This window comes from Oncorhynchus nerka, linkage group LG23 (genome assembly GCF_034236695.1).
Source record: "Oncorhynchus nerka isolate Pitt River linkage group LG23, Oner_Uvic_2.0, whole genome shotgun sequence".
In the NCBI taxonomy this organism is placed as follows: domain Eukaryota; kingdom Metazoa; phylum Chordata; class Actinopteri; order Salmoniformes; family Salmonidae; genus Oncorhynchus; species Oncorhynchus nerka.
In genome coordinates this window covers 38,478,510-38,500,652 of record NC_088418.1, presented here as the reverse complement: position 1 = coordinate 38,500,652, position 22,143 = coordinate 38,478,510, and the positions used below count along the sequence as shown (strand labels likewise).

Genomic DNA, 22,143 nt, shown 5'->3' with positions numbered 1-22,143 from the left:
ATAACTCAATTATTTTGTGACAAAACCATCAGTAGAGTTCAATGCAATGGAAACCCATTAAACTTGTATTTTCTATTAGGGACATGGGAATTTAACAGCAAATGTATTCGTATGTGCACTATGTCATCACAAACAGACTTTTATCCGCAACAAATCAATTTGATTGAAACATCTCTGGTGAAAAAAAATTCATATTTTATTTAGCCAATTGTATGGAAACCTAGCCACAGATGTGCCACCACATTGTCTCTCTTCTTCACAACAACGCAATACACACATAGCCAACAACACATAACAGGAAAAGTAGAAACCTGTGCCAATTAGTATTAATCACCCTTGAGGTATCGTGTCTTTGGCATCATTACATTGAAGACTGTTATTTTATCAAATCATTTCTCTGTAATTATTATTGTGTGATTAAACTAATCATGTAAATGTAATTAACTAGGAAGTCGGGGCACCAATGGAAATATTCAGATTACAAAGTTATAATTTTCCTAATATAACTCTTCAGATATTTTAATATCTGATCAATTATCCTTCTAATTAATTAATTATTCTTTACTTCACGTTAGTCTCATTCCAAATGTTGTAAATTGTTGATTATCTGCACGAACCCAGCCTTTACTATGAATCATCCATACACCAATTGTCTTAATAATTAATTTACTAACTAACTAAATAATCACAGAAATGCATAAACAAACAACAGTTATAGTTACAAGGAAATGATATGGGACGTTCCCTAGTGGGCTAAGCCGATATGATGGCTTGGCGGACAAAGGGAAGTGGGTGAGGACTGAGAACGGCGGGAAAGACAAAATGAGTCACTACACAGTTGATAATTATATTAATTGAAATGCTAATCCTTTGCACATGAACGCTCACTCATTCGGGAATAATTGCAATCAATATATATATATATTTACGCCCAGTGTGTCATCGTGATCTCTGTTGGAATCGTCAGTCCTTCTGTTGGAGAGTCAGTTCATCATCGTCTCTCTCTCTGCCTCCCTGAAGATCGAAAGTATTTTGTGGTTAGAATGTGTACTTCAGAGTACCATTCAGAAAGGATCTCATAGAATAGAGGTTTCGGCGGTTGTCGGTCTTCGCATCCCAGATTGACATATTTTCTAGCTGCAGACTAGTAATTAGTATCTAAGATTTGCTCTTATTCTGTCGGGCTCGATAGTCTCAGAGTTTAACCATTTCCACCCGTGTAGCCAATGCTCCACGTGGTATGGTTAGGAATTCAACAACCATTGTAACCTAAGCTTGTACTGAGGTTTTTGTGGTCTAAACTCAACCTGTGCCCCCTGTGTCCATCGAGGTACAAGTGGTCTAAAGAGGATTTCCTCAGGAGGGGGTTTTATACACGTGGTCTGAAGAGGATTTCCTCAGGAGGGGTTTTATTCGTAACAGCAGAAAAGGGCGGTTCCATGACGCCAGATCATGCCTGTGCTCACGGGGGCGGGCCAATTACTTAGTTAAACTTTAAAGGGAATTACAATTCTTTCACATTAAAGGTTTAACGTCATATTACAGCATTTCACACATAGTTTCATCTTTACTCATTCATTGTATACAAGAATTAGATGCACACCCCATAATTGAGAAATGTACATACAGTTGAAGTCAGATGTTTACATACACCTCAGCCAAATATTTTAAACTCAGTTTTTCACAATTCCTGACATCTAATCGTAGTAAAAATTCCCTGTCTTAGGTCAGTTAGGATTACCACTTTATTTTAAGAATGTGAAATGTCAGAATAATAGGAGAGAGAATGATGTATTTTAACTTTTATTTCTTTCATCCCATTCCCAGTGGGTCAGAAGTTTACATAACCTCAATTAGTATTTGGTAGCATTGCCTTTAAATTGTTTAACTTGGGTAAAACACTTCAGGTACCCTTCCACAAGCTTCCCGCAATAAGTTGGGTGAATTTTGGCCCAATCCTCCTGACAGAGCTGGTTTAATTGAGTCAGGTTTGTAGGCCTCCTTGCTCACACACTCTTTTTCAGTTCGGTCCACAAATGTTCTATAGGATTGAGGTCGGGGCTTTGTGATGGTCACTCCAATACCTTGACTTTGTTGTCCTTGAGTTTGGGGTCATTGTCCATTTGGAAGACCCATTTGCGACCAAGCTTTAACTTCCTGACTGATGTCTGGAGATGTTGCTTCAATATATCCACATAATTTTCCTGCCTCATGATATGTATTTTGTGAAGTGCACCAGTTCCTCCTGCAGCGAAGCACCCCCACAACATTATGCTGCCACCCTCGTGCTTCACGGTTGGGATGGTGTTCTTCAGCTTGCAAGCGTCCCCCTTTTTCCTCCAAACATAATGATGGTCATTATGGCCAAACAGTTCTATTTTTTGTTTCATCAGACCAGAGGACATTTCTCCAAAAAGCACAAACTTTGTCCCCATGTGCAGTTGCAAACCGTAGTCTGACTTTTGTTATGGTGGTTTTGGAGCAGTGGCTTCTTCCTTGCTGAGCGGCCTTTCAGGTTATGTCGATATAGGATATCATTTTACTGTGGATATAGATAGTTTTGTACATGTTTCAGCCAGCATCTTCACAAGGTCCTTTGCTGTTGTCCCATGGTGTTTATACTTGTGTACTATTGATTGAACATATGAACATGGTACCTTCAGGCATTTGGAAATTGCTTCCAATGATGAACCAGACTTGTGGAGGTCTCAAAGAAATTCTGATGTCTTGGCTGATTTCTTTTGATTTTCCCATGACGTCAAGCAAAGAGGCACTGAGTTTGAAGGTAGGCCTTGAAATACATCCACAGGTACACCTCCAATTGATTCAAATGATGTGAATTAGTCTATCAGAAGCTTCTAAAGACATTACATAATTTTCTGGAATTTTACAAGCTTTTTAAACGCACAGTCAACTTAGTGTATATAAAATTCTGACCCACTGGAATTGTGATACAGTGAATTATTAGTGAAATAATCTGTCTGTAAACAATTGTTGGAAAAATTACTTGTCATGCACAAAGTAGATGTCCTAACCGACTTGCCAAAACTATAGTTTGATAACAAGAAACTGTGTGGAGTGGTTGAAAAACTATTTTTAATGACTCCAACCTAAGTGTATGTAAACTTCCGACTTCAACTGTAAAAGCTCATTGTCAAACTTGTGAGGCTCTCCATGCTCATTAGTTGCTCTTTAACATGCTGCTACTTCACTCAATCCTGTTTTAAAAGTATCCCTTCCTAACTGTTTTACCTTCCCTGAGACCAACCAGAAATGTTTCCTTGGCCAAATATTCTGAACTGTATTCAGAGATATAGTCATGTGTGTTTCCTGTCCTCTCTGAGGTCACCAAATGAAACACACTCGTCATATCTGTCATAAGTGTCCACGGACCATTCCCACAAGTGGACATTTTGTATCAAATCCTCATTTGGGGGATTTAGGAGTTCGCCATGTGAAATCCTTTGTTCTCTCTATGTGTCTCTTTCGGCCGGGGGAGAGTCTCCTCCAGGAATTTACGACCTGAGATAACAGAACCTGGGTGTAGGAGAGAGCGAGGGGGGAGCCACTAGCTATACCCAAAAAGGTTCACATCGTGACAGAGGAGTACACCTTATTCAGTCAAACCTGTGCAGGGCCCAGTTTCCCAAAAGCATCTTAAGGCAAATTTCATCGTTAGAACCTTCATAGGAGCATAAATCTCAGAACGTTTTCCCTAAACCATTGTTACTAAAGTTCCACTTGAAAACGCTCATTATTTACCCACTGCCTGAGACCACTTGTAGAACAGCTTTAGTGGTTTCAGAAAGTATTCTCACCCTTTGACTTCTCCCATTTTGTTACAGCCTGAATTTAAAATGGATTCAATCGAGATTTTGTGTCACTGATCTACACACAATACCCCATAATATCAAAGTGGAATTGTGTTTTTAGAAATGTTTACAAATTAATAAAAAATGTCTTGAGTCAATAAGTATTCAACCCTTTTGTTATGACAAGCCTAAATAAGTTCTGGAGTAAAAATGTGCTTAACAAGTCACATAATAAGTTGCATGGACTACCCCATCTCTGTACCCCACACATACAATTATATGTAAGGTCCCTGAGTCAAGCAGTGAATTTCAAGCACAGATTCGACCACAAAGACCTGGCAGGATTTACAATGGTTAGCAAAGAAGGGCACCTATTGGTACATGGGTAAAGAAAACTGACATTGAATATCTCTGAGTATGGTGCAGTTATTAATTACACTTTGGATGGTGCATCAATACACCCAGTCATTAGAAAGATACAGGCGTCCTTCCTAACTCAGTTGTCGGAGAGGAGGAAAACCGTTCAGGGATTTCACTAAGAGGACAATGGTGATTTTAAAATAGTTACAGAATTTAATGGCTGTGATAGGTGATAACTGAGGATGGGTCAACAACACTGTAGTTACTCCACAATACTAACATACTGTAAAGGACAGAGTGAAAAGAAGGAAGCCTGTACAGAATAAACATATTCCAAAACATGCATCCTGTTTGCAAAATGGGACTAAAGTAAAACTGCAAAAAATGTGGCAAAGAAATTAACTTTATGTCCTCAATACAAATTGTTATGTTTGGGGCAAATCCAATAAAACACATCACTGAGTACCACTCTTCACATTTTCATAAGCACAGGCAAAATCCTAGAGGAAAACTTGGTTCAGTCTGTTTTCCAACGAACATTGGGAGACAAATTCACCTTTCAGCAGATAATTACCTTAAACACAAGGCCACATATACACTAGAGTTGCTTACCAAGACGATATTGAATGTTCCTGAGTTGCCTAGTTACAGTTTTGACTTAAATCAGCTTGAAAATCTATGGCAAGACTTGACAATGGCTGTCTAGCAATGATCAACAACCAACTTGACAGAGCTTGAAGAATATTTGTAAGAAAAATGTGACAATGTTGTACAATCCAGGTGTGCAAAGCTCTAAGAGACTTACCCAGAGAGGCACACAGCTTTAATTGCTGCTAAAGGTGGTTCTAGCATGTATTTCCTCAGGGGGTTGAATACTTATCCAATCAGAGGGTGAATGGGCAAGACAAAATATTTAAGTGCCTTTGAAAGGGGTATGGTAGTAAACTCAGCAAAAAAATAAACATCCTCTCACTATCAACTGCGTTTATTTTCAGCAAACTTAACATGTGCAAATATTTGTATGAACATTACAAGATTGAACAACTGAGACATAAACTGAACAAGTTCAACAAGTGACTAACAGAAATGGAATAATGTGTCCCTGAACAAAGGGGGACCTAAAATCAAAAGTAACAGTCAGTATCTGGTGTAGCCACCAGCTGCATCTCCTCCTCAAGGACTGCACCAGAATTGCCAGTTATTGCTGTGAGATGTTACCCCACTCTTCCAACAAGGCACCTGCAAGTTCCCGGACATTTCTGGGAGGAATGGCCCAGACGTGCTCAATGGGATACAGATCTGGGCTCTTTGCTGGCCATGGCAGAACACTGACATTCCTGTCTTGCAGGAAATCACGCACAGAACGAGCAGTATGGCTGGTGGCATTGCCATGCTGGAGGGTCATGTCAGGATGAGCCTGCAGGAAGGGTGAGGGAGGAGGATGTCTTCCCTGTAACGCACAGCGTTGAGATTGCCTGCAATGACAACAAGCTCAGTCCGATGAAGCTGTGACACACCGCCCAGACCATGACGGACCCTCCACCTCCAATCGATCCCGCTCCAGAGTACAGGCCTCGGTGTAACGCTCATTCCTTTGACCATAAACGCGAATCTGACCATCACCCCTGGTGAGACAAAACACTTGGCAGTCAAGAGCACGAGATGTCTGCATTAAAAATATATACAGTAGACCCCCAGCTAACAGCATTCTCATGATTTTAGAGACGTTCCCTTAAGAGTTTCATTAGGTCATTACCTAAAGTTTTCATAGGAATGTTCCAGTGATGTGAAAGGACTGTTTCCATGAGACCATACCCTAAATGTCAAAAATAACTTACCCATAACATGGTTACCATTTTCTCAGAATATTCAGTATTCAGTATTCAGTATTCATTGGAACCTTGCAGGAATATTCCTGTGTCTAATTTTGAGGGTTCGGATAATATTCCGTCAACATCATACCAAACATACACAGAACATGGTTGCTATGTTCTCAGAATATAAGATATTAATCTTCAAGACACATTTTGTGTGCTGGACCCCTTACTCTTCATCTAAATCCTCCCCCTTGGTCAGATCCTCTACCACTTCAACCTCGACTTCCAATACTACACCAACGACAACCAGATCTACCTAAGCAGCAAATCCCTCCTCAACCTAGCCTGGTATGAACCATCTTGATCTCACGAGCTTACATCAGGATGGTTCGTACGAGACTAGGCTTTAACCTACACATAGAACTGCATTTCCTGGCAATCTTGAGATGGCGAGTCAGGGGTCCTCAAGTTCAAGACTTTGATCTCTCCATAGAAAAGCTACAAACGCTTAGCTTACCTCACTGTACTCACTACTTCCCTTGTTTGTTGTGATTGAATGGCAAAGACACACCCAAATCAAACCACACCCCCAAGGTAACTATTTTTTAGCATTTCTTAACCAAGCTTCAAAATATGGCCAAATCAGGAAGTTCAGTCGTTCTTTGACAGTTAAAGATTTCCACTAGCTTTCATGGCCACAAAGTAAAAATTGGCAAAAAAATAGCTTTTGGTCTTAATTTAATGTAAGGTTAGCAGTGTGGGGCCTCCCGAGTGATGCAACAGTCTAAGGCACTGCATCTCAGTGCTAGAGGCGTCACTACAGACCCGGGTTCAATCCTGGGCTGAATCACAACTGGCCGTGATATGGAGTCCCATAGGGCGGCGCACAATTGGCCCAGGGTCATGAGGGTTTGGCCGGGGAGCTTTACTTGGCTCATTTCGTTCTAGCGACTCCTTGTGGCGGGCCAGGCGCCTGCAGACTGACCTCTGTTGTCAGTTGAATAATGTTTCCTGACATGTTGTTGTGGCTGGCTTCCGGGTTAAGTGGGCAGGTGTTAAGAAGCATGGTTTGGCAGGTCATGTTTAGGGGGACTCATGGCTTGACCTTCTATTTCCAAGCATGTTGGGGAGATAAAAAAATAAATAAAAAGGGGTTAGCAGTGTGGTTAAGATTAAAAGAAAACATGTAGAAATGGGCAGGCATAATTAGACATAATTATGACTTTGTGGCTCTGACAACCACAGTTAAGGGCATGTTCCTTTGCTCAGTCGGTGGATTGTGCAGTCGCACATTACATATTTAGAGATTCCTATTTTATACACAAGTCTGACAACCAAAGTAGCCATGACTGCACATATGTAATAGAAGTCAACGTACAATGCCTTCAGAAAGTATTCATACCCCTTGAGTTATTCCAGATTTTTGTTGTGTTCCAGCGTAAATTCAAAATTGATTCAATTGATTTTTTTCTCACCTATCTACACACAATACCCCATAACGACAAAGTGAAAACATGTATAGAATGAAATTCAGAAATACCTCATTTACATAAGTATTCACACCGCTGAGTCAAAACTTTGCACCTTTGGCAGCGATTACAGCTGTGAGTCTTTCTGGGTACGTTTCTTTAAAAAATTATTCAAGCTCTGAAGTTGGTTGTTGATCATTGCTAAACAGTCATTTTAAAGTATTGCCATAGATCTTCAAGGCAATTTAAATCCAAATTGGAACTAGGCCACTAAGGAACAGTCAACATCGTCTTGGTAAGCAACTCCAGTTTATATTTGGCTTGTGTTTTAGGTTATTGTCCTGCTGAAAGGTGAATTTGTCTCCCAGTGTCTGTTGAAAAGTAGACTGAACCAGGTTTTCCTCTAGGATTTTGTCTGTGCTTAGTTCTATACTTTCTAGTCTTTGCAAACCCATAACATGATGCAGCCACCACCATGCTTGAAAATATAAAGAGTGGTACTCAGTGGTGTTGTGTTGGATTTGCCCCAAACATAACGCTTTGTATTCAAGACAAAAAGTTGATTTCTTTGCCACATTTTTTGCAGTTTTACTTTACTGCCTTATTGCAAACAATATTTGTATTCTGTACAATCTTCCTTCTTTTCACTCTGTCATTTAGGTCAGTGTTGTTGAGTAATTACAATGTTGTTGATCCATCCTCCATTTTCTCCTGTCAAAGCCATTAAACTCAAACTGTTTTAAAGTCATCATTGGCATGGTGAAATCCCTGAGTGGTTTCCTTCCTCTCCGGCAACTGAGTTAGAAAGGACGCCTGTATCTCTGTAGTGACTGGGTGTATTGATACGCCATCCAAAGTGTAATTAATAACATCACCATGCTCAAAGGAATATGCATTTTGTTCACCCGTTGTACTTTTGCAGATGTCAGTTGACAAATCAAAATCTGATTTCATATAATAATATATGAATATACGATTTCATATAATAATATATAAAAACATAAATTATTAGATACAACACTTGGAAGCCTTTCATTCTAGCCTTCTTATCAGTATAAAAATATATTTAACTATATTCAACTGTTCTGCCTTATTATTATTCGACCATGCTGGTAATTTATGAACATTTGAACATCTTGGCCATGTTCTGTTATAATCTCCACCCGGCACAGCCAGAAGAGGACTGGCCACCCCACATAGCCTGGTTCCTCTCTAGGTTTCTTCCTAGGTTTTGGCCTTTCTAGGGAGTTTTTCCTAGCCACTGTGCTTCTACACCTGCATTGCTTGCTGTTTGGGGTTTTAGGCTGGGTTTCTGTACAGCACTTTGAGATATCAGCTGATGTACGAAGGGCTATATAAATACATTTGATTTGATTTGATTTGATATTTAAGACAAATTAAACAATACTTACAGCATTCATTAGAATTCCCATAATGAAATTGTTGTGAAATTGTCATGAAAGGAATTCTTGGTTCCTTCCACAGTGGCTCTGGAAACGGTATTACAGATAACTGAGAAACATACAGGAAGTAATGAACTACAGAGTCACACTGTAGTCACACCTTTCACATCATATGTAAATCATACACTGTAGTAGTCTACTTTGCCTCCAAAATGTTTGGAAAATCATGATATGATCTTGAAAGCCTACTTCTGATTTTTTACTTCCGTCATGTCGCTAGCTAGCCCAATGATGACTACTATGATTAGTAGATAGTGATAGAGATAGATATGATAGAGACGTGTGTGTGCACCGAGCAAACATAACAGACCGAAGACCTGAAAGACGGGACTAGATTGATAATAGAGATTCATGATTTGTGATCAGGGTCGTGCACAGATCTTTGATGGAGCAGGTTTTGAATTCAAAGTGTTCTACTTCTCCTTTTGCCAAATTCACCATTATTAATTGTTTTGCATAGGCCTTCATTTTCAGCAAAAAAAAACCATCACACATTGTAGGCTAATGCACAACTCGTCGGTCCTCACAGATGGGCTATTGCAGCAGACGACCACACCGGGTTCCATTCCTACCAGCAAGAAGAAGCGGCTCCAGTGGGCACACAATCACCAACACCGGACAATTGAGGAGTTGAAAAACACTGCCTGGTCCGACCAATCCCGTTTCCTGTTGCGTCATGCTGATGGCAGAGTCAGGACTTGGCGTAAGCAGCATGGTCCATGGACCCATCCTGCCTGATGTCAACGGTACAGGCGGGTGGTGGTGTACCACTGTCCAAGCTACAGCAACTGCATGATGCCATCGCCTCAGCATGAACAACATCCCTGTGGAAAGTTTCCGACCTGTAGTATTCATTCCCCGAAGAATTCAGGCTATTCTGAAGGCAAAGGCGGGTCCCGACCCAGTACTAGATGGGTGTACCTAATAAACTGTGTATGTACAGTACATTTGCAGCATTATTTGACAAAGGTAATTGTATAAGAAACTGCAGAATCTGCTCTTTCTAATACTACATAGACATCAAAACATCTTACATGCATGTAACTCTGCAGAAGGGTTTGAAAAAGGGACTTTTTAGCGCTCCCTGCCTCTGTGTCAATTCCAAGATGCGCCCATCTCTTCATATACAATTTGACAATTGATAATATTGTCACCCATCAGACTATTGTCAATGTAATCTTGTCTTTAGGCTAATTCTATTATTATATGCGTGAAATTAGTTTCGATATAGTTTAGGTGCAGTTTCGATGGGCCATCAGCTGGGCAGGCTGACGGAGTGTGAATGACTGGTGATGAATGAGGTGCAGGGACAAGAAATTACCTCTTAAAACCTCTTATAACACAAATTCTGTTTGTGATAATAAGATTCTGTGTAATATAGACTTATTAAGGAAAGGTCAAGGACGGGGGGAGGGTGCGTGACTTTAAAAATGGCAACATGACGCTCTCGGCTCTCCTGGTGTCTCAAGAGGGGGATAGGGCTGGGAAAAAAAGAACAAAGTAATTCCACCAATCGAAAGGAGGGAAAAGGGGCAGGCACTTCAGAACCCCTAGGGTCTCTATCTGTGCCTGTTAATGGTCATACCTACAGAGGAGATGATTCGACACAAGACCTTTACCTGACCATGTGACCTGACTCCTCAACATAGCCTATAATTAAAGCCCAAAGCATCTCCTTGTCGCGGTCAAATGGTCAGGAATAGTCCTGGCCCTATAGTGATGATTTATGATAGAGAATTCTCTCTCTCTCTCAGAATCCAAGTCTTCATCTTGCTGAGTGGTCAGAGAGCAAACACAAACAGGTAGAATGTGAAGATGGTATCTTTACCGCTCTCCATAGCTGTCCCTTTAAATGTTCTCTTTCATTCAGTTTGTTTGTTGTGATGGTGTTGAAAAAGGGTCTCTCAATGTCTTCCTCCCTTCATCCATCCCGTCATCTGTGGGTGGTTAGTGGGCTGCAGTATAGGACTGGATGCCTCAGTCTTCAGCAGTCTGGGACTATTTATTAATTAGTTATTCGGAACCCTGTTAGCTGCTTCTCTTCCTAGGATCCACTATGTACGGACTATATTGTCTCCACCCCCAGACCTGGCAGTGTGACATAGAAGCCTCATTGGGGAACAACAGTCTTGTTTCATAAGGTAACGCATTCCCTCAGGTTCATTGTGCGGAAAATCTCACAATTATTAGTTTGTGGGGTAAATGTTTGTAATGGACTTAAGTCTTTCTGTCATCTCTCTCCCCGGGCGCAGGTGTACATAGTGGCTCTGGCAGTGGTTGGCCAGTCCTCTCTCAGACTACTATTCCTTGGACGATGATGATGAGTACGGGCGTGAGGTCCATCATCTTCTTCAGCATCTCCATGATGTCGTCATGACCCTTCGCCCCCTCAATGAACTCCTCTAGGGTCAGCTCACCTGAGGGGGGAGGAGGGGACAAGTCAGGGGTCAACTCACAATAACCTCCAGGAGGACAGACAGGTGGTGACTCTTACCCTCTCCGTTGATGTCGATCTTCTCGAATATGAGCGACACAATCTCCTCTGGGGTGACATCCTGGTTCCGTGTGATGTCCTGGATTGCCTGAGAGAGAGAGAGAGAGAGAGAGAGAGAGAGAGAGAGAGAGAGACAGAGAAACATTTCTTAATTGCTTGAATGCAATTCTTGAAACAATGTTGTCGATTTTCAAAACAGTTGATACAAGACACAGAAATCCCTAAAAACTGCAAATGCATGAATCAAAATAACATATTGCCTAAAAAACTATTATTACAACCACAAATATCTATTGGAAAAGGCTAGCAAAACAAAGTGTTAGTTTGTCTTTAAAAACATATGCCACCATCATCATAGATTTATTTTTTCAATCTATTCAATCCGCATCATGGAAATTCAGCATTACAGCAGGAGACTGCATTCACGACAAGCGCTGCTTCTTATGGGTGTGCCGAGTACTTGGACAAAACAAGTATCGCAACGGATATGCAGTATTTTTGGAATACGATTATGACAAGTATTTTTTGTATTATCCGTGATCGCAAAAAAAGCTCAATTCAGCTGCCAGCACACATCTCTCTTTCACTCAAACAGTGTGAAGCGCTGTGTGCTCTAAACAACTATTGGCTAGTTCTTCTGCCTGTAAAGAAACGGGCGGGGTATCGGTTGAGCCTGCTGCAACGGGATTGGATTAGAACAAGCCGCTCTTATTTTCCACCATAATTTGGAAATTAATTCATTAAAAATCCTACAATGTGATTTTCTGGATTTTTTTTCTCATTTTGTCTGTGATAGTTGAAGTGTACCTATGATGAAAATTACAGGCCTCTCTCATCTTTTTAAGTGGGAGAACTTGCACAATTGGTGGCTGACTAAATACTTTTTTGCCCCATTGTACATAACAAAAAATATAAATGCAACATGCAACAATTTCAAAGATTTTACTGAGTTACACTTCATAGAAGGAAATCAGTCAATTGAAATACATTCATTAGGTCTATTCTATGGATTAGTCCTAATCTATGGATTTCACATGACTCGGCACTGGTGCAGTCATGGGTGGGCCTGGGAGGGAATAGCCCCCCCCCCCCACCTCTCAGACGATCCCGCAGGTGAAGAAGCCGGATGTGGAGGTCCTGGTTACACGTGGTCTGCGGTTGTGAGGCCGGTTGGATGTACTATCAAATTCTCTAAAACAACAATGGAGGTGGCTTATGGTAGAGACATAAACATTATATTCCCTAGCAGCAGCTCTGTTGGACATTCCTGCAGTCCGGATGCCAATTGCACACTCCCTCAAAACTTGGGACATCTGTTGCATTGTTTTGTGTGACAAAACTGCACATTTTAGAGTGGCCTTCCAGTCGGTCAGAAGATTCCATACACTAAGTTGACTGTGCCTCTAAACAGCTTGGGAAATTCCAGAAAATGATGTCATGTCTTTAGAAGCTTCTGATAGGCAATTTCCAAACACCTGAATGTACCACATTCATCTGTACAAACAATAGTGCGCAAGTATAAACACCATGGGACCACGCAGCCGTCATACCGCTCAGGAAGGAAACGCCTTCTATCTCCTAGAGATGAATGTACTTTGGTGCAAAAAGTGCAAATCAATCCCAGAACAACAGCAAAGGACCTTGTGAAGATGCTGGCGGAAACAGGTACAAAATGATCTATATCCACAGTCCTATATCGACATAACCTGAAAGGCCGCTCAGCAAGGAAGAAGCCAATGCTCGAAAACTGCCATAAAAAAGCCAGACTACGGTTTGCAACTGCACATGGGGACAAAGATCGTACTTTTTGGAGAAATGTCCTCTGGTCTGATGAAACAAAAATAGAACTGTTTGGCCATAACGACCATCATAATGTTTGGAGGAAAAAGGGGGAGGCTAGCAAGCCGAAGAACACCATCCATACCGTGAAGCACAAGGGTGGCAGCATCATGTTGTTGGAGTGCTTTGCTGCAGGAGGGACTGGTGCACTTCACAAAAATAGATGGCATCATGAGGTGGGAAAATTATGTGGATATATTGAAGCAACATCTCAAGACATCAGTCAGGAAGTTAAAGCTTGGTTGCAAATGGGTCTTCCAAATGGACAATGACCCCAAATATAGTTGCAAAGGACAACAAAGTGAAGGTATTGGAGTGGCCATCACAAAGCCCTGACCTCAAACCTATAGAAAATTTGTGGGCAGAACTGAAAAAGTGTGTGCGAGGAGGAGGCCTACAAACCTGACTCAGTTACACCAGCTCTGTCAGGAGAAATGGACCAAAATTCACCCAACTTATTGTGAGAAGCTTGTGGAAGGCTACACGAAATGTTTGACCCAACTTAAACCATTTAAAGGGAATGCTACCAAATACTAATTGATTGTATGTAAACTTCTGACTCACACATAACTGCATCACATATCACACTTTCACAAAATGCTTAAAGACATGGCTAAAGGTCAATCAGATTTGTGAACATGGTCCCTAGCTGTGTGTTGCCGCTTTCCATGTTGTCTGTTGTCTGTAGCTTGTGAGGTGTGGAAACACTTTGTTGCTTTTATGAATTTTGTCTTGCTGCTTTTTGTTCTATGTTGCTCTGTCTGTATGCTACGTCTTGCTTGTCCTATGTTGCTCTGTCTGTATGCTATGTCTTGCTTGTCCTATGTTGCTATGTCTTGCTTGTTCTATGTTGCTATTGTCTATATTGTAATTGTTTTTAATAACCTGCCCAGGGACTGCGGTTGAAAATTAGCCGGCTGGCTAAAACCGGCACTTTTACTGAAACGTTGATTAATGTGCACTGTCCCTGTAAAAATAAAAATAAACTCAAACTCAAACTCAAACTGGGAATGTGATGAAAGAAATCAAATCTGAAATAAATCAATCTCTCTACTATTATTCTTTCACATTCTTAAAATAAATTGGTGATCCTAACTGACCTAAGACAGGGAATTTTTACTAGGATTAAACGTCAGGAATTGTGAAAAACTGTGTTTAAATGTATTTGGCTAATGTGTATGTAAACTTCCGACTTCAACTGTGTAACATGAGCTGCTCAGTATGTGTAGGTAATCCTTTCTAACGTGGCTTTTTTTAAAGATATTACGAAAAACTGCAAAAGTTTTGTTAAGGCTCTCCACTTTTCACATAAGGCTGTTGTATAAAACACCTGTCTCCAGATTACATCAAACTAATTCAAACTAAGGGCATCCATGGCATCTGTGACAGCGAGGGAGAAGTGTTCATCCATGTATTCAGGTAAGAGATTCTAGCTAGCTACATTTTCAGATATTACATGTTCCTCATTATGTCAGAAATTAAATTTCATTGCACTTTAAAGAATACTGTTAGCTAGCTAGCTAATGTTAGCTGGCTGGCTTGCTAGCTAACATTACGTGTATGAACTGTGTGTTGTTTAGTACACTACCATATTCACTCTGTTTAGGACATGGCCTCACATGTGAATCCTTAAAGAGATGGGTGGGGCTAAGGCCTAAGAGAGTGTGAATGATGCTGAATGGGTGTAGACAAAGGAGAGCTCTCCAGTAGGTGTACCAAAACATTTAAGTGCCATTTTCTCAAAAAAGGCGTCATCAACTTTCAAAGCAGAATTACTTTCCCATTGTTCGTTAACTGTAGTGTATGATATACCATTTTCTAGCTCTGAGTCTACTTCTATCCAATGTAAAAAACACAATTTAAAATGTTGCTACATAAGACCGAATCAAGCCAGTCGGTCACATTTTTTGTCTCATATTGACTCCATACATTATGTAAGGTGTTGATAAACTACCTAAACAGCTACAATGAAAATAGTGTTGTATGAATCCTCAAGCATGATAGTGTGCATGTATTCACAAAACACACGGTAGAAATTAAAACAATAAATCCCTCATGTTCCCCTTTCCCACCCTCTCCTTTCCCCATTGATACTCAACAAGATCTCACAGTTTCACGTCAAAATTAGACATTCATCCATGTTTCTCAAACTTCAAATTTCAAAGTTGTTTTCCGAACATCAAATTTCGAAGTGTTTAAGTTTAGGCGTTAACTCTGAATTTTTAAGGTTAGGGTTAAGTTCAGGCATTAACTCCAAAATCTTAAGGTTAGGTATTAATTCTGAATGGTTAAGTTAAGGGTTAAGGTTTGGGATAGGTTTAAAACAAACATCTTAAAAACAACTTTCTATCGCTGGATTCAAACATGCGACCTTTTGCCCCAGTGGCAGATGCACATGCCCATCCACTATCCCTGTCCACAACGCCCTAGCAAAACTAAAACCTACTTGAAGGTAAGTGCTCACTGTTGCCCCTAGTGTCCGATTTTCACATCATCTCCCCGATGTCCTCAGAAATGTCTAATACTGACTTGTGTCACGGGAGACCTGGCTGTTGATGTTTCCTACATGAATCTGTCATGTAATTTTGCACAGGTGAAAGACAACCTTATTGGTGCTTCCGTAGTGGCCACTCCCTTAAATGTAGGTTATTGGTCAGTGACTATGTCTCTATGCAATACAAAGAGAAAATTTGCAACATTGCAGTTATTGACACACTCAAACCGGTGTGCCTGGCACATACTACCATACCCTGTTCAATGGCACTTAATCATTTTTGCTTGACAATTCACCCTCTGAATGGCACATACACAGTCCATGTCTCAAGGCTTAAAAATCCTTCTTTAACCTGTCTCCCCCTTCTTCTACACTGATTGAAGTGGATTTAACAAGTGACATAAATAAGGGATCATAGCTTTCAATTGGATTCACCTTGTCAGTCTGTCGTGGAAAGAGCAGGTGTTCTTAATGTTTTGTATACTCAGTGTACTTTGTATCCCTCGTTTACTCAAGTGGTTCCTTTATTTTGGCAGTTACTGGTATGCCTACTGTCGGGAAGGACGCCGTTTGGGTAGCATGCGGGCCAAAACCAAGGGAAAACCAGGGTCTATGATTTCTTAATCCCGCCCTGTTCACAGTCCCCGCCTTTCATGAGATGTTGTTTTGTACACAGTGTATTTGTCCATGCTATGTACAGTCAATTAGTATAATTCGTGTTTATGAAGTAAATATAGTGATTATTATTATGCAGTCCTGTCTAGGGCTGGTTCTACCTTCTGAGATAGATGAGACACTTCTAAAGTATACATTAATCATTTGTCCTGGCCAGCGTGATAGGTCTACTTCTTGTTTGTTGTTTTAACCCAACGGAAAGGAATAGGTTATCCCTCTCAGGGTCAATAACAAGACAAAAACAACATAAAAAGCACTTGCCATCACTGTGTTTATTTAGAATCAAATGAATTTGATTATTAGGCATCATTATAGTATATTAAAGAGAGATGTTTGTTCAACTCTCCATATAATAATTCTCCAATTAAATACATGCAAACAGATGCAGGCCTATGGAGTAGCCTACAGCCTACTGGAGTAGCCTACAGCTCCATTGTGCTGCACACAAACAATAGAGCCAAAGCGACTACGTCCATTTATTCACTTGATTTTTCAGAGTTTATCGGCTACATGTGCAGTTGGCATAGCTACATTTCTTGTATATTCCTCCTTGAGATTCAGTTAATGAATGATTTTTTATATAATTGTCCAACAAAGAGCTGGAACTAGTAACTGAATGGTGCATACATTCGCTTGCGAAAGTATTCACCCCCTTGGCATTTTTCCTATTTTGTTGCCTTACAACCCTGGAATTCAAACAGATTATTGGGGGATTTTTATCATTTGATTTACATAACATGCCTACCACTTTGAAGTTGCAAAATATTTTTATATTTATATTTTTAACATTTTTTTTATTGTGAAACAAACAAGAAATAAAACTAAAAAACTGAAAACTTGAGCGTGCATAACTATTTTTCTGACCACTCTTCCATTAAAGCCCAGCTCTGTGGAGTGTACGGCTTAAAGTGATCCTATGGACAGCTCCTTCAGGGTTATCTTTGGTCTCTTTGTTGCCTCTCTGCTTAATTCCCTCCTTGCCTGGTCTGTGAGTTTTGGTGGGCGGCCCTCTCTTGACAGGTTTGTTGTGGTGCCATATTCTTTAAAAATTATAAATAATTGATTTAATGGTGCTCCGTGGGATGTTCAAAGTTTCAGATATTTTTTATAACCCAACCCTGATGTGGACTTCTCCACAACTTTGTCCCTGACCTGTTTGGCGAGCTCCTTGGTCTTCATGGTGCTGCTTTGCTTGGTGGTGCCCCTTGTGTTGCAGACTCTGGGGCCTTTCAGAACAGGTGTATATTTACTGAGATCATTTGACAGATCATGTGATACTTAGATTGCACACAGGTGGACTTTATTTAACTAATTATGTGACTTCTGAAGATAATTGGTTGCACTAGATCTTATTTAGGGGCTTCATAGAAAAGGGGGTGAATACATAGGCACATAGGAAAATTGTATTTTTCACTTTACCAATTTGGACTATTTTGTGTATGTCCATTACATGAAATAGAAATAAACATCCATTTAAATTACAGGTTGTAATGCAACAAAATAAGAAAAATGCCAAGGGTGGTGAATGAGGTCCCATGGACCTCCCGGTCGCGGCCGGCTGCGACAGAGCCTGGGCTCGAACCCAGAGTCTCTGGTGGCACAGCTAACACTGCAGAGCAAATCATTAACATTATTTATTGTACTTTCTATGGGAGAATAAAAAATAAAATAATCATTGACACATGATGATATCATGTTGCCCACATTGATAACACATTTTTCAATTCATATATCCATTTCCCTGTTATCATGCCTTAAATTGGGCAAAAGTAAATAAAAAATTTAAATAAGGGTGAGAGCAACGGAAATAAAAGTACTGTGTGCTAACAATTTCAGTGTCTTAGGCTGTATGACAATTTATCACTCCGTCTTTTTTCGTGTAAATTCTTCCCACCCACTCAGGGCTTTAAAGCCTATCGGCAGGGGAACATTCAAAAACAATTGTCCAGATCATAGCATTCATCATGTCGTCTTGTTCAATTGTCAGTTCAATACCTAAATAGATAGATCTATAGCCTATCAATTAATGGGTTGTCATTTAGGCTACATAGCCAACAGTAATGAAAGTGTTATTCATTTAGACAGATGGTTTGAGTGGTGCTGTGATTGCCTTTTCAATAGGTCTCTTTTGTATCGATGTGGTGGGGTGTAATATTCCATTATATTTGATTTATCTCAATTCAGTAGCCTAAACAGTTCAATAGTCCAGTGCCCCATCTGTCGTACATCATCTGACCCCATCTGTCGTACATCATCTGACCCCATCTGTCGTACATCATCTGACCCCATCTGTCGTACATCATCTGACCCCATCTGTCGTACATCATCTGGCCCCATCTGTCGTACATTGTCGGTTGAGAGGCTGTCCTGTAATAAATACATTTAGTTCATTGCCATTTCCATCATTCTCCTTTTCCAGGTTATCCAGGAATCGGGTAGCTTATTTTGCTGATATCAGTGTGACATCTCTTCCCTTCAATTTGACTCATAGTTGTGCGGGGTACAAAGTGAACAGGATTTGTTTCCCCATAGTTCTCTCTTTATGGGGTCGAATTCTCTGCGTTTTATGTAGAGGTCTCATGTCGGCGTTGATGTAGATCCGATGGTCCTCATAGATCAAACATCTGACTCCCGACTTTTTGGCTTGTATGACCAGTCGTAGAACTTTATCATTGATTGTATTTTTTTATAGTTAAGTAACTTTGATGATGCCCCTTGATTCGTTGCTCGTGTCCCCTCTTGGGCTGCCTGACCACAGCTTTCGGGGAAATTTCCAAAACAAAACTTTGAACGTCAACTGAAGTCCTCCATCCCGTTTAATCTTTCAGTAAGACCCGTAATGATGTATTTTTGTTCATCCACTGTATTCTTGAGCTTTTCTCATCTGATTTCCTCCAGGGTTAACCTGGTTTCAGCCTTCTCCGCATGTTTACCCAGTTCAGTCATATCAGTTTAGATTTTTTGGACATCTGCATTTTTCTTCATCTCCTTAGACAGTTTTAATTGCCAGTGCAAATTTCTGATATCTGCTTAGACAGTTTCTCATTGCCAGTGCAAATGTCTGTTAGAAGTGTCTCTAAACTCACTTAGTCAAGTCATCAGCTACTTGGTCCATGGTCACGTTGTTTCGGTGTGTTTGATTATCTTTATTTCTCGATCTAGTACTTGCCATAACATGCAGTTGGCTAACGTTTCAGTTATTTCTGGACTTTAGAGTCGAGTTCTATTCTATTTGAGAGGCATACTTTTTTGAAAAGAAATGCCAAATGGATCACCTTCACCTGACTACCTCACGGTCGCCATACCCGAAATCAGATCCATATCTCTCAAGATATACTGAATATAGGCCAGATCTACAAAGTCTCCACCTGTTCGTTTCAACAGGAGATAAAGGTTTAGAGAGGGAATAGTGTAAATAAACTTAAATGAAGTTTCATGGGTGAGCTTGGTCTTTTTATTATTTGCTCACTGTAGTGAAAATCACAGTAATAGGTTTGTGCTTCGTGTCCCGGGGTTCCCCACTCTGGAAGGAGAGGAGGAGCTATGTGCTCTGGCAGTGCTTTCTTACTAGAGATCATCCAGTTTCATCCAGTTTCCTGGCAGACACACCAAGGTATATTCAGTGTTGGGAAAGCTTCTCTGAAAATATAGTTTACCAAGCTACCAATTACTTCACACTGAAAGAAGTTAAGCTACACTAGCTACCCTTAAGGATAATATAGTTTTCTTAACTAAAGTTTTTAGTGAAAAAATGTCATATGTATATCTGAAATGTCAGACGAGAAATTGCAAGAACAGACTACTATATTTTATTCCTGCAAAAAGAGTAGTGTTTAGCTCCAATAGTTAGCTACACCACTACATGGCATAAAAGTTACTAACTACTAAAAACAATACCTAGACTTGAATTTCGTTGAACTACCACCAAGCTACTGCAAAATGTAGTTAAATTACTAGTTTAACTACATGTAGTTCACTACCCTCCAACACTGGGTTTACTACAAAGCGGGATAGAGGAGTTAGCGAGCTTACTTTGGTCAATTCAGAGTTCAACTCGTGATAACTGTTGACACAAAGGTGGCTCACCTTTTAGCCAGGTACATTTCTATGGCAACGAATGCTTCAGCTCTAACCTGCTCCGGGGCCGGCAAAATCCACTTTATCAAGTGTTTGAGAAATCAGATCAGGGCCCGTATTCATAAAGTGTCTCAGAGTAGTAGTGCTCTTCTAGAATCAGGTACCCCCTTCCATGTAATCTTATTCATTATATTCTAAAAGGTCAAACTGGTCATCAACACTCCTACTCTGAGAAACTTTATGAATACGGTCCCAGATTCCCTCCCTCTCGAGAAGTGCATCATCATCCCATCATTCGCCGTAACATATGTGAGGAAGAAAACTGATTCTATATTCTATTAATCCAATGTACTTTTGTGTTAAAAAGAGTCATATTCAATACATATCAATCTACAAATTTTGTAATGACTAGAAGCATTTGAAACATTTTTTTTTGCATGCCCTAAAGGGATATTTAACCTGTTGCTTCTACTCGGGACGCTTGCGTCCCAACTAGAGCTCTGGAAATGCAAATGCGCTACGCTAAATGCTAATAGTATTAGTTAAAACTCAAAAGTTCATTAAAATACACATGCAGGGTATCGAATTAAAGCTACACTCGTTGTGAATCCAGGCAACAAGTCAGATTTTTTAAATGCTTTTCGGCGAAAGCATGAGAAGCTATTATCTGATAGCATGTAACACCCCAAAAGACCCACAGGGGACGTAAACAAAATAATTAGCATTTCGGCGTTACACAAACCGCACAATAAAATAGAAAACATTCATTACCTTTCACCATCTTCTTTGTTGGCACTCCTAGATGTCCCATAAACACTATTTGGGTCTTTATTTCGATTAAATCGGTCCATATAAAGCCTAGATATCGTTATATGTAGACTGTGTGATAAACGAAAAAAACATTGTTTCAAAACGTAACGTCATTTTTTTAAATTCAAAAAGTCGACGATAAACTTTCACAAAACACTTCGAAATACGTTTGTAATGCAACTTTAGGTATTAGTAAACGTTAATAAGCGATAAAATTCATCAGGAGGCGATGTAAAGATCATTAGCTGTCCGTCTGGAAAAATGTCCGGCTAGAAACTCAACGAAAATATCCGGTCCTAGACCTAAGGAGATACGGTGCCCTGCATGTGTTTGACCAAGAAAAAACTCGAAGGGAAATGACAAGACTCTAGACACCGTGTGGAAGCTGTAGGTACTGCAACCTCAGTCAATTAATTGTGGTTCACCTTTATCAATGGGTTCAAGTAGCGCATGGATATATTTTCCCATTTTCAGTGATCAGTTTTTCCTGTGCTTTTCGATGTAAATGCCGTTCTGGTAAAGCCACAGCAGTGATTTAACCCGTTTTATAAACGTCTGAGTGTTTTCTATCCACACAGACTAAGCAAATGCATATACTATATTCCTGGCATGAGTAGCAGGGCGCTGAAATGTTGCGCGATTTTTAACAGAATGTTCAAAAAAGTAGAGGGTCGACTTAAGAGGTTAAGGAGTTTGGCAATGAGGCCCTTTATCTATTTCCCCAGTTAGATTAACCTTTTTTTAAAAAGTGTTTTAGTATGAAGGAAGTTAGAGGTAGTTTTGTGAGCCAATGCTAAGTAGCATTAGCACAATGATATTATCATGCTAGCAGA

The 22,143-nt window shown here is 40.2% G+C and overlaps 1 protein-coding gene across 1 annotated transcript in view; it reads right to left on the bottom strand.

Annotated features, from left to right (window-relative positions):
* Window positions 1–175: 175 nt before the first annotated feature.
* Window positions 176–22,143, bottom strand: part of guca1d (guanylate cyclase activator 1d) — a 34,257-nt gene continuing 12,289 nt past the window's right edge. Inside the window, exons 3-4 of the mRNA XM_029629919.2 lie at window positions 11,416–11,503; window positions 176–11,338 (exon numbers count right to left, since the gene is read on the bottom strand). Of these exons, the coding sequence (XP_029485779.1) occupies window positions 11,214–11,338; window positions 11,416–11,503 (213 nt within the window). The 3' untranslated portion in view covers window positions 176–11,213. The remainder of the gene's footprint in view (window positions 11,339–11,415; window positions 11,504–22,143) is intronic.